General features: G+C 39.5%; 1 protein-coding gene across 4 annotated transcripts in view; it reads left to right on the forward strand.

Annotated features, from left to right (window-relative positions):
- The window catches only part of LOC135219863 (sortilin-related receptor-like), a 253,800-nt gene that overhangs the window by 163,252 nt on the left and 77,324 nt on the right, over window positions 1-13,224 (forward strand). For all 4 annotated transcript variants that reach the window (XM_064256986.1, XM_064256983.1, XM_064256984.1 and 1 more), the window contains one exon: window positions 11,902-12,057. In XM_064256986.1, coding sequence (XP_064113056.1) covers window positions 11,902-12,057 — 156 coding nt within the window. The remainder of the gene's footprint in view (window positions 1-11,901; window positions 12,058-13,224) is intronic.

Genomic DNA, 13,224 nt, shown 5'->3' on the forward strand with positions numbered 1-13,224 from the left:
ATCCTGTCAGCAACAAAGTGAAGAAGGCAGTGGCTAGTAAAGTTAGTGATAATGACCAAAGTCATTTACATACTTCCAAAGAGGCGAAAGCATTGAGGGCCACTGGAATGGCGACTGCTGCAGAGATGCCAATGGTGAGGAGAAAGCGGTTAGTAGAGACTCTGCGGCCATTCGGGAAATCAGCAGTGAGTGGGCTGCATTCGCAAAGAATGGAGAACGTATACCAGTTTCTCCTGTAAAACCTTTTAAAATAAGAAAGAAGGATGAAAAAGCTCCCACTTTCCTGATACACCAATAGAAGGCGTTGTTCGCCTCAACAAAAGGAGATCAAGATCAGCTTCCCTGACGGCCGTCGGAGATGATAGCCCATTGACCTTGAATAATATTAATAGAGATAGAGAGGAAATTAGTTCGGTTTCACGAAAACCGTCATCTTGGAGGAATAGATGGAGTTCTCGCTCTAGATCCGCGAGCATAGAAGCAGTTAGGCGGTCACATTCTCCTAGTGGCTATTCAAGATCGAGCCAACATCGGCTGTCAGAGATGAAAGATGCTGCGGTCATAGGGTCGGATTGCCATGACTTACCCGAACGTTTGTCAGAAGATAGGAGTGAACTAGCTTCTCCTGTGGCCGAACACAATACATTGGAATCGGAGGAAGGGGAAAACCAGGAGTTTCTGGCTTTGTATGTGGAGGTGGTTGATTTTATTTGACAATTCAATAACCTTTCGAAGAGACCGGAGACACCTGCCAGTATACTTCCTCCAGGAATTTGGACTGAAAAAGGATACGAAGGTCTCATACAAATTACCTTGCTCAAGTCATGCGGAGTCAGTTTTTACAGCATGTCAATGCACGGATTGCTGGATGGGATAATTCGTTAAGATCAAATAGATCATTTAAGTTCATTCCCCCGCCATTGCTGAAACATAGGAAATATTATGCGACACCTATGGTTCCTTTCTATTGAGACACATCAGCCCAGATGTGGTAAGGTTAAAACCTGGATTAACATTGGATCAAGTTAAGATGGAATGTCTGTCAATGACTTGTCAGGAGGCTGCTACATTGGAAGCAATGGCTTCTGGTATCTTTCAGACTGCTTCTTGGTTAGACCTTTGGTCAACAGCAGTAGCCAAAATTGCATCCTCAGAATCAACAAGGAAATTAGTGGGCGAGACAATGTTTTTTAGATTGCTCCAATCGTTCTCAAAAGCAATTGCGTACTTGACGAATTTGAGTGCCAATATATGGGCTAATATCCTGTTGATGAGGAGAGATGCAGCATTGGCTAGATTAAGCCACACTATTGATTTGGGTTCCTTATTAGCAATGTGGAATGGGGATATCCTAGAGCCACAATTGCTGTTGCCAAAGGGTATACTTGAAGCTGCTATAGATAGAAGAATGGATACTAATGACAGATTAGTCCAGCAGACAGGTAGGAAAACATCTAGAAGCCAGGCTAATTCTAATGAGGTAAGGCAACATCAACAATTACCTCATAAGAGACCAGTGAGACATAACACCTGTAATAGGTCAACAAGACCCTCTTCCCCAAAGAACTTAGCTCATCAGCCCTTTCACAATCAACCCAACAGAGGAAGGGGTATTAGGGGCAGGGGGAGAGGTTCGAGACCATAGGATGGGCGCCTCTAACCACTCAGTCACATCCGTGGGGGGATGCCTGGCAAATCATTGGAGGATGTGACAGGAATTTGGAGCGGAGCAGTGGATGGTGGATGTTCTCAGAGTTAGATATCTAATTCCATTTGATGTGAACCCACCCCTGCCAAAACAACCATTACCACACTCTTCTATGCTCAGGAATCCCAGAAATCTCTTATTCAGCAAGAGGAAGTGAAGAAGACGATGGAGAAGGGAGCTGTAGAACAAGTATCGCTTCCGTTAAGGGGGTTTTACGGCAGTATTTTCCTTGTCCCCAAAGCCAATGGAGATTGCAGGACAGTTATAGATCTGTCAACATTGAATCTGTAGGAAAACCAGATTCAGAATGGAGACCCCAAAGACAGTTCTAGCAGCAGTCAGGGACAAGGACTTTATGATGACAATAGACTTGAAGGACACATATTTTCAGATCCCAGTCCATCAGTCTTCCAGATTTCTCCGCTTCAGTCTTGCAGAGCAAGTTTTCTAATTCATTCCTGTGCTTCAGATTGACAAAGTCTCCCCAAGTTTTTACAAGGGTAGTCACTCTTGTGGCGACATGGGCATATGATTAGGGGATCAAACTAATAAGATACCTAGACGACTGGCTGGTGGTAGCAAAGTCAAGAGAAAAATTACTTTGGGACAGGGATTCCCTTATGCAGTTTTGTCACAGCCTAGGCAATATGATAAATCAGGAGAAGTCACAGTTAGATCCCAGTCAGAGGCTGGTGTATCTGGGTATGATTATAGACACACTAGCCAAAGTGTTCCCAGCAGACCAGAGGGTAGAGAAATGCAAACAAGCTGTGAATACCTTTCTGGAAAAACAAACACAGCCAGCAAAACAGTGGCAAGTAGTCCTGAGAATTCTAAGTTCCTTGGAGGAGCTGGTGCTACACGGGAGACTACATCTTCAATCATTACAATGGAGGCTGAAGGAGTTTCGGTCACCATTGGTAGATCACCCATATGAGCAAATTCCCTTGTCGACAGAGATGAGGAAAGACCTACTGTGGTGGATGCAGGACAACAATCTGACAGTGGGAGTTCCCCTTCAGCAACCCTCTCCAGATCTCGTGCTGTTCTCGGATGCGTTACTTGAAGGTTGGGGCGCAAACATGGAGGAACTGATGATTTCAGGGAAGTGGAATCGCAAGGACAGAGAACTCCGTATAAATGTGCTGGAGTTAAAAACAGCCTTTCTGGCACTACAGGAATTCCGGGAGAGGGTGAAGGGGCAATCAGTGGTATTGATGTCGGACAACACCACAGTAGCAGGTTATGTAAACAAGCAAGGAGGCCTAGTGTCTCTCCAGTTACACCTGATGACAGTTCAACTTCATCAGTGGACTGTAGAGAACTTAGTAGACATCAGAGTCAGACATATTCCAGGAAAAAGAAACATAGTTGCTGACAAGTTGGGCCACAGGAACCAGATTCTAGGAACAGAGTGGTCCTTGCATCAGGAAGTGGTGGACAGAATGTTCATCTTGTGGGAAAGGCCGATCATAGACCTATTCTCAACCAGGTGCAACAAAAAGTTGGAAGTGTTTTGTTCAGTAGTCCCGGACACAGAGGTAGTAACAGAAGATACGCCACAACACCCATGGGACAATCTGGATGCGTACGCATTCCCTCCATTTTGCCTAATCCGTCAGGTTCTGAACAAGGTGATGTGGTCTCAGAACCTCAAGATGACTCTGGTAGCCCCATTGTGGCAGAAGGCAGAATGGTTTCCGAACCTGTTGGAACTGCTAATAGATGTGCTGAGAGAGTTACCTCCATGGAACAACCTACTATGTCAACCACACGGGGAGAGGTACCACCAGTCGGTGCAGTCTCTATCACTTCATGGGTGGAGACTGTCAAGTATCTCCTACGAGTGAGAGGCTTTTCTCAGAAAGCACCAACACAAATGGCAGGAAATATCAGAAGGTCATCGGCAGCTGTGTACCAAGGAAAATGGTCTGTGTACTGTGATTGGTGTCATAGAGGGAACTTGTCTCCACTCAGAACTACTATTAAACGGTTAACGAACTTTCTGATATATCTCAGAACAGGAAGACATGTCTGTATCTGCTGTGTAAAGGGACACAGGGCTGCTCTAGCTTCAGTTCTGTGGATGGAAGGCGTGGACATTTCTTCTTCATGGGAAATAGCTATGTTAATGAAGAGTTTTGAGCAGTCCTTTTCCCTGAAGGAACTAAAAGCCCCAGGTTGAGATTTGACCATGGTACTGAACAGCCTTACAAAACCCCCATACGAGCTATTGCAACAGTCCACAGATAGAAGCTTGACCCTGAAGGCAGTCTTCCTGTTGGCTCTAGCCTCAACCACAAGGGTGGGGGAGCTGCATGGTCTGTCATATGTGGTGAAGCATTCGAGAGGTTGGAAGTCTATGGTTTTCGAGTTTGTCCCAGAATTTGTAGCCAAAACTCAAAACCCATCAGTAGTGGATGGCAGATTCGACTCCTTTTCCATACCTTCTCTGGGAGTATTTGTGGACAATGATCCTGAAGAAATGCTACTATGCCCTGTCAGAGTACTAAGAGCGTACTTAAGAATGTGGCATCTCAGGCCGGGATGCCGAAGCCTTTTTGAGCACAGGACGGAACAAGAAGGAAGTGTCCAGGAACACAGTATCGTTTTGGTTGAGAGAAACGATCAGGAATGCATACATGACAGGAGACAGAGGGTCAAATAGCCTGGAGAGAGTTAGAGCTCATGACATCAGGGGCTTGAGCACTTCTTTGGCATTGAAGAAAAATGTGTCTGTGTAGAGGACTTTGAAAGCTGGTATTTGGCAACACCAAGCAACTTTCACTTCCTTTTATTTAAAGTTCCTTTTATTTAAAAGATGTTGCCCATAGATCCTTGGATACTTTTTCCTTGGGTCCAGTGATGGCTGCCCAACAAGTGGTATAGCTCATCCAGTACCCCTGGTGGGTCAGTTATTGTCTAGTCTAAGATGAAGTTATGAAAGTAGAATGAATGAGATGACTGGTCTTTCTTCTTTACTACTTTTCTAACTACTCCTTTACCTACGGGCAGTAAGAGGGAGAGTATACCATCATGAGCTGGAACGGACTAGATACAGGGGAGGGAGACAGCCATACTGTAAAGATAATCTAGAGCATAGGATACTTTTCAGTAGCAACACACTTCTTTCAATAAGAGGAAGAGAGTGGGGTGATAATAGATCCATGTACAGGGACTGGAGTTGCTTATGAGAACGGATAGCTCTCCACCTTCCGTAATGCAATAACCTATGGCATTGTATGAAACACCCAGAGAGGGAAACCAATAGATTCTCATATATCTTTGGTTCGAAGGTTATAGTCCATTGTCTTAGAATACATACATTTGGAAATGGATAAAGGTGGCAAACTCCCAGTTGGTTATAGAGACTAACCTTCCACCAATAAGTAAGTCTTTCCTAATGCTAAGACCGAAGGTTTGTTTCGTATATGAACAAATGACAAACTTTTTAATCAATTTGTATTTTTCATAACTAACAAACCTAAGGTCTTAACATATAAGGCCCACCTCGAACCACCCCCTAACAGTCTAAACTGGATTGGAAGAGTAACTGATAGGTCACAGGACGCCAAGGGCATTCTGGGAACTACTATACCCCGTGACCTGCTACAGATGCCAATAGTCCGTGGATCACACAGGTTTTTTATTAATTCTACCGGTTTCCAGCTTGGCGCTAGCATTAGCCTAATGTTAAGACCTCAGGTTTGTTAGTTATGAAAAATACAAATTGATTAAAAATTTCTCATTTTTGGCATAGTATGACTGATTACGTTGTAAAAACTGAAATTTTTATGACTTTTTCGTATAAGCCCAACAAACGTATATTGAGGGCCCTTTCCCAAAACTCTGTTGTCTCTGTTTTACATTCATCCTTTACAAAGTGAGGTGAATAACTGAAATGTGCCTAATAAAGGGTCCTGAGGATGGAAGACAAAAGATAGTGTGTGTCTCGGTACATAAGAGACTGACAATGTAGTCCTAAAGTTACTGAGGGGTTAGTATGAATAACTCCGTATGACTTTTAAAACTCGGAATTAGTTCATTATATTTTCAAAATTCATAGAAACCAGTGTTTTCTAAAGTAGTCTCTGTCATTACAAATGAGATAAATCCATATCCATATAGTAAACTGCTTGAGTCCTGCTAGATTTAACTTACTCTTGTTCAAATTCCTTTTACTTAGCATCTGAACAATAATATTTTCTGTTGTATGTTCAGTTAGATCTGGTTGTAACTGTGAACTTCTACATTTTAATGGTCTTAAAATAACTAGCTTGTGTTCCAGCTTCTTGTATTGTTTTAGTTTCCAATACAGGGTGTCACCAAGACAGTTTTGTGTGTGACATTGACAAGTGTATCTTAGAAAGCAAAAGATGTGATGGAAGCCAAGACTGCAGGGATAATTCTGATGAAGAGGATTGCTTCACTGCTACTACACAGAGTACTACTTCTGTGAAAGCTAGTTATGAAATTGTGCATGGTGAATTGTTAAATCTACTTATATGTCTGTTGGTTATGTATGTTGCAGAATAGGTGATGAGAGAGGTATGGTTAAAAGCAGTATCAAAGTTTGTTTTCTTGGTTAATGAATTACCGATACTGAGGTAAAATGTCAGCAACATTATATAGACAAACACGTGATGAGATGATCTTGCTGCTTCACAATCAAGTTATGCAACTCTCCGTTTGTATGTTTGGCATTTTCTCTCTCTCTCTCTCTCTCTCTCTCTCTCTCTCATCTTGCTTGGTGAGACGTTCCTGGTCGAAGTCAGATTAATCAACAAATATCACAAGTTTAACATACGTCTAGAATTTGAGAAATATCTAGAAGTGTTCGTGAACTATCGGTGATAAGATTAGTGTGGAAATAGTAGGATAAAGCGTCTTCTAAGTTAGTTTATCAAGTGAAATACTGTAAATCAGAACAAGATGGCAGTAAGCTCCAACTGCGGAAAAAAATGGCGAGATTTAGCTTGCTTGGCAGATTCGCAATACGATGAGGTAGCAGGAAGGGAACTGGCATTTCTGATCTATGAAATCAGCAACAGTCCTAACCAAAAAGATACAAAATCATTCATAGATATATTAGAAGGATACAATCCTTCAAACTGGAACAAATCAAATGAAAACATCTTGAAAATAATTGAAGAAGTTCCAAATAAAATCCAAGTGGTCAAGAGACTCATAAAGAAAATATACATAAACCAACATATTCCGACAAAGAAAATGAATAAAGTGAACCTTGTGAATATCCTAATTGATGCATTAGGAAAAAGAATGCCAAAAGCATGTAAACTGTGTAAGGTGTGGTATAGCATAGTTAATCCACAAAACCTAATCAGAAAATGTGCTGCATGCAACATTCCGACCCATCCACAGTGTGCTGAGGTAATGCAAGATATGAGAAAAGACACAAGAATTTTTTGCTCAACATGTCTACCATGGATAGACAATGTTATTAAATCAAGATTGAATGTACAAATAGTTGAGGATGAAGAAGAAGAAGAAGAGGAAGAAGAAGAAGAAGAAGAAGAAGAAGAAGAAGAAGAAGAGGAAAACGTAAGAGAAGTAAACAAAACTGAAATGACAGAAAAAGATAAGGAAAACAAAGAACAAGATAAAAGTATGGATGCAGAGATACTCATTGATACTACATATGAGGCTATAAAGCAGCATACCTACGAAGAAATAAATTACGATATGACAGCACAAGAAAATGCCGAAGAGGCTCTACCCAGATCTACACAATGACGGGAAAGAGGAAAAAATATACAAAAAAGACAAAGTCTGCAACCTTTTGAAAAGAGGGAATTGCAGATATGGAGAAAAATGTTACTACAAACATCCTAAGGTATGTCACAACTATGAAATATATGGTAAATGTGCATACTTAGATGGATATGAGGATGATTGCAGAGATCTACATCCAAAAATATGCAAAAACCTAAAAGAAGGAAAAGGATGTAAGTTCGACAAAAAAATGTAAATATATGCACCCTGTAGCCATGAAAAATAATCAAATAAATAACCAATCAAGCAATAAAATCCAAAATAAGAAAGAAACAAATAAAGAGAGGAATGAAGAATATCAGGTAAAAGAAAAAAGCAAGCCATCAACGAGATATGCAGAGGTGCCAGCAAAAAATTTCAATGCATCAGCTCCAAGATTCTACTCAAGAGATAATAACTGTTTTTATTATGCAAGGGGATATTGCAGATATGGAGAAAATTGCAGATTCAGACACAAAATGAATAATTATGATGAAGGAAGAACAAATATTATGGAAAAGTTGGATTTTTTAATGTCAGAATTTCTGGAAATGAAAAAAAGAACAACATACCAGAACAGGAAAGAGACATGGGAAAATCCTTATTATTACCAATATTAAAATGAAGGAGAAAACACGCAAACCATCATAGTGATGAATGCGCAGGGTTTAGTTACGAGTAACTCAAAAAGAAAAATAGAGTACTTAGAAGAACTAACCCAAATTGAAAAAGAAAATAGATATAATGAATATAAGTGAAACCTGGTATTCCCAAGAGACTGGGAATGATGATCAAATAAAAGGGTTTCAAACTTATAGATCAGATAGAAAAAATAGGAATCAAGGGGGAACCGCAATATATGGGAAAGACAAAAAACAAGGAAAAATATATGAGAAATATAGTAACTCAGAATGTGAACTAATAGCGGTAGAATTTGAATCTGAAAAATTAATGAACATAGTAATATATAGACCTCCTAATACTAAAGAGTTTGACTTAATAATAGAAAAATTGGATGATATATGTAGAAATCACAAGACTGGACTATTCTCCTATCTGGAGACTTCAAACTTTCCTTTCGTAGACTGGAAGAACGAATAGGAGATTGTGGATGTACTTATACATATAAAAAAGAGAGTAATAGTAGTGCAGAAGATAAGAGGCAATTCGAAAACAAGCTATTAGATATGCTACTAGAATACAACATTCAACAAATAAATCACCTGCCAACAAGAAAGGAAAATAACTTTAGACCTAGTATTTGTGAACGAGATGAATTATGTTAAAGAAATAATAGTTTATAATGCGAGTATTTCAGACCATAATGTCATAGAATTAACAGTCCATTCCAAAGCAAGTGAAAACAGAGATAAGCAAGAAATGAAAAAGTGGGAAGGATATGGAAAAATACAACTTCTACAGTAAAAATATTAAAATGGTCAGAAATAATGAAGAATTAAACAAAGCATTGGGATAATATTTTCTGTAAGCATAAGTGATGACATAAAGGTAAATACGGAGATATTATATAAAATATTAGAGAAAATAGTGGATAAATATATACCGAAGAAGAAAAGTAAACATCAGTCATGCATACCAAGAGACAGAAGGATCTTGTTCCAGAAAATCAGAAAGTGGAAAAAAGGTCTAGCAAAAAAAAAAAAATGCATGGAAAGTTATAGAACTAAAAAGTAAGATAGAAAATGCAGAACAAAAGATTATACAATCAAAAGAAAATGAAAAACGGGACTTGGAAGAAAAAACCCTATTAAATATCAAGCAAAATCCCAAACTATTATACTCATATGCGAAGAAGATGAATAAAAGAAGAATAGAAATAGGCCCTCTAAGAATTGAAGGGAGATTAACGAATGAAAAAAAGGAAATTTGCAACATACTGGCAGAACGATATAAGAGAGAATTCACCCCTAGAATAGATAATGAAGATAATGATATAGAAGTAAGGGATGAAAATAGTGAATATTTAGCTGACATAGATATTAATTAAGCTGATATTGTGCAGGCTATTAATGAAATTAAAAATGGAGCTGCTGCAGGGCCTGATGGAATTCCTGCTATTTTGTTAAAGAAAGTAGTTCATTCTATCGCAAAGCCACTTGCAATATTATTAAGACAAAGTGTAGATACAGGCAAGATTTATGATGAGCACAAATTAGCATATATTACCCCTACTTTCAAAAGTGGATCAAGACTAGAGGCAAGTAATTATAGGCCTGTGAGTCTAACATCACATATTATGAAAGTGTATGAAAGGGTAATGAAGAAAAATATTATGAAACATTTAATAAAAAATAATTTGTTTAATAAAGGACAACATGGTTTCGTACCCGGAAAAAGTACACAAACCCAACTGTTAGTCCACCGTGAGAACATATTCAAAAATATGAAAAGCGGAAATGAAACAGATGTGGTTTATTTAGACTTTGCAAAAGCTTTTGATAAAGTAGACCATAATATATTAGCGAAGAAAATTAGAAAACACAATATCGTGGATAAAGTAGGAAGATGGTTAAAAGAATTTTTACACAACAGAAAACTGATAGTTATTGCAAACGACGAGAAATCGGATGAAGCCAAGGTAATATCCGGTGTGCCGCAAGGTACGGTGTTAGCTGCAATACTGTTTGTTATTATGATTGAAGACATAGACAATAATGTTAAGGATTCGGTAGTGAGTAGTTTCGCAGATGACACAAGAATAAGTAGAGAAATTACTTGTGATGAAGATAGGAACCTCTACAAAGAGACCTTAACAAAGTATATGATTGGGCAGAGGTAAATAGGATGGTATTTAACTCTTATAAATTTGAATCAATAAATTATGGAGACAGAGAAAGAAAGCTATATGCATATAAGGGACCTAATAATGAGACAATCACAAATAAGGAAGCAGTTAAAGACCTTGGTGTGATGATGAATAGGAACATGTTATGCAATGATCAAATAGCAACTCTGTTGGCAAAATGTAAAGCAAAAATGGGAATGTTGTTACGGCACTTCAAAACAAGAAAAGCTGAACACATGATTATGCTTTATAAAACATATGTTCGTAGTCCACTTGAATATTGCAATATGATATGGTACCCACACTATCAAAAGGATATTGCACAAATAAGAGAGTGTACAAAGGTCCTTTACAGCTAGAAATAGAAGAAGTTAAAGACCTTGACTACTGGGAAAGACTACAATTCTTAAAATTATATAGTCTAGAAAGGAGAAGAGAACGCTACATGATAATTCAGGCATGGAAACAGATAGAAGGAATAGCAGAAAATATCATGGAACTAAAAATATCAGAAAGAGCAAGCAGAGGTAGATTAATAGTGCCCAAAACCTATACCAGGAAAAATAAGGAAAGCACACAGGACATTAATCCACTACGCACCAGCATCGATTAATGCACCGCGTCTATTCAATGCGTTGCCAGCTCATCTGAGGAATATATCAGGAGTGAGCGTAGATGTAAGAATAAGCTCGACAAATATCTAAACTGCATCCCAGACCATCCAAGATTGGAAGATGCAAAATATACCGGAAGATGTACTAGCAACTCTCTGGTAGACATTAGAGGTGCCTCACACTGAGGGACCTGGGGCAACCCGAACAAGATGTAAGGTCTGTAAGGTCTGTAAGGTCTCAATGGTTTTACTAAGGTTAATCTTTTGCCCCTTATTCCTATAATTTTCACTCTGTTTTTCTAAAAAAAAAGTTTTTTACCTAGAGCTGTCATTTTATAACTCAGACCATAAGGGGGGAAGCACCATGTGCCCCATGCCCCCCCCCCCCCCCCCCCCCACAGCTACTCTGCTGCATTCCAGAAATGTGATTTTAGCGTAGTATGAGTGATTGGGTTGTCGTGATACATTGAATTTTTATGACTTTTCCATATAAGCCCAACAAACGTATACTGAGGGCCCCTTCCCAAAACTCTATTATCTCTTTTTTTGCATTCATCCTGTACAAACTGTAATGTGCCTAATAAAGGGTCCTAAGGATGAATGCTAAAATGATAGCACATCTCTTTGGAAGACAAAAGACATTTTGTGTATTGGTACATAGAGACTGTGAATGTAGTCCTAAAGTTACTGAGTGGTTTGTATGAATAACTCAGTATGATTTTTAAAGCTCAGTATTTGTTCATTATAATTTCATTCATAGAAACCAATGTTTTCTAAAGTAGTGTCTGTCATTACAAATGAAATAAACCCATATCCGTATAGTATACTACTTGTGTCCTGCTAGACTCAACTTATTCTTGTTCAAATTCCTTTCACTTAGCATCTGAACAATAATATTTTCTGTTGAATGTTCAGTTAGATCTGGTTGTAACTGTGAACTTATACACATGTTAATGGTCCTAAAGTAACTAGCTAGTGTTCCAACTCCTTGTATTATTTTAGTTTCCAATACAGGGTGTGGCCAAGACAGTTTTGTGTGTGACATTGACAAGTGTATCTTAGAAAGCAAAAGATGTGATGGAAGCCAAGACTGCAGGGATAATTCTGATGAAGAGGATTGCTTCACTGCCACTACGCAGAGTACTACTTCTATGAAAGGTAGTTATTAATTGTGTATGATAAATTGTTAGATCTACCTCTATGTCTGGTGATTTTGTTTGTTGCAGAGTAGGTGATGAATTGTATGTTTTTAATAATGATCCATTTAGGACTAATAATTTCAGTGGACTTTCTCTCAGGGAGTATTATTATTGTCTGTCAGCTCCTTTGGAAGGTGTATATACTGATTTGGAAGTTATCATGCTCTTGGTTAATACTAATGAGGGGCTGAAAATCTGACTTTATGGTCTGGTTAAACTACTCTTTGATGATACCTAGGGGGTGCCTGGCAGGCCATTGGGTCAAGTGGCAGAGTTACGGGACGGAGAAGTGGGTGGTAGATGTCCTTTGGGTGGGGTATCTACTGCCATTTGGCTTCTCTCCTCCTCTCTCAGACAAGCCACAGCTAAAGAGGGCGTATCCTCCAGATTCTCTTAAGTTCTTGGCTCTTCAGGAAGAAGTGCAGAAGATGCTGGACAAGGATGCGATAGAGGAAGTGGTGCGTCCGTCTCCGGGGTTTTACAGTCGCATCTTCTTGGTACCCAAGGCATCGGGAGGTGGAGACCTGTGATCGGCTTATCCACCTTGAATCACTTCATCAGGAAGACAAGGTTCAAGATGGAAACTCCGTGTTCAGCGTTGGTAGCTATGAGAGAAGGCGACCTCATGTTGTCAATAGACTTCAGGGACACATACTTCCAGATCCCTATTCATCCGAACCAGTTAGTTCCTTTGCTTCTCTCTCCGAAACTAGGTCTTCGAGTTCAAAGTCCTGTGCTTCGGGCTGACCACAGCCCCCCAAGTGTTCACAAGGGTCTTCTCTCTCATCTCAAGTTTGGCCCATGCTCAGTGGATCAATTTGCTGAGGTACCTCGATGATTGGTTGGTCTTGGCAGGTTCCAGGGAAAAGCTGCTGCAGGACAGAGATAGTCTGCTTCGGTTTTGTCTGGAACTGGGCATCATGGTCAACCAGGAAAAGTCAAACCTCGTACCCAGTCAAAGGATTCTCTATCTGGGCATGGTCATCGATTCGGCGGTTGTATGAGCTTTCCTGTTGGATCAGAGGTTAGAGAAGTTGCGAGTGGTGGCATGCGACTTCCTGTCGGAACCACATCAGTCAGCTCATCAGTGGCAGGTTCTTCTGGGAGTTTTGTCTTCCCTGGAGAA

The sequence above is a fragment of the Macrobrachium nipponense genome, chromosome 1 (assembly GCF_015104395.2).
Source record: "Macrobrachium nipponense isolate FS-2020 chromosome 1, ASM1510439v2, whole genome shotgun sequence".
Classification (NCBI taxonomy): Eukaryota; Metazoa; Arthropoda; class Malacostraca; order Decapoda; family Palaemonidae; genus Macrobrachium; species Macrobrachium nipponense.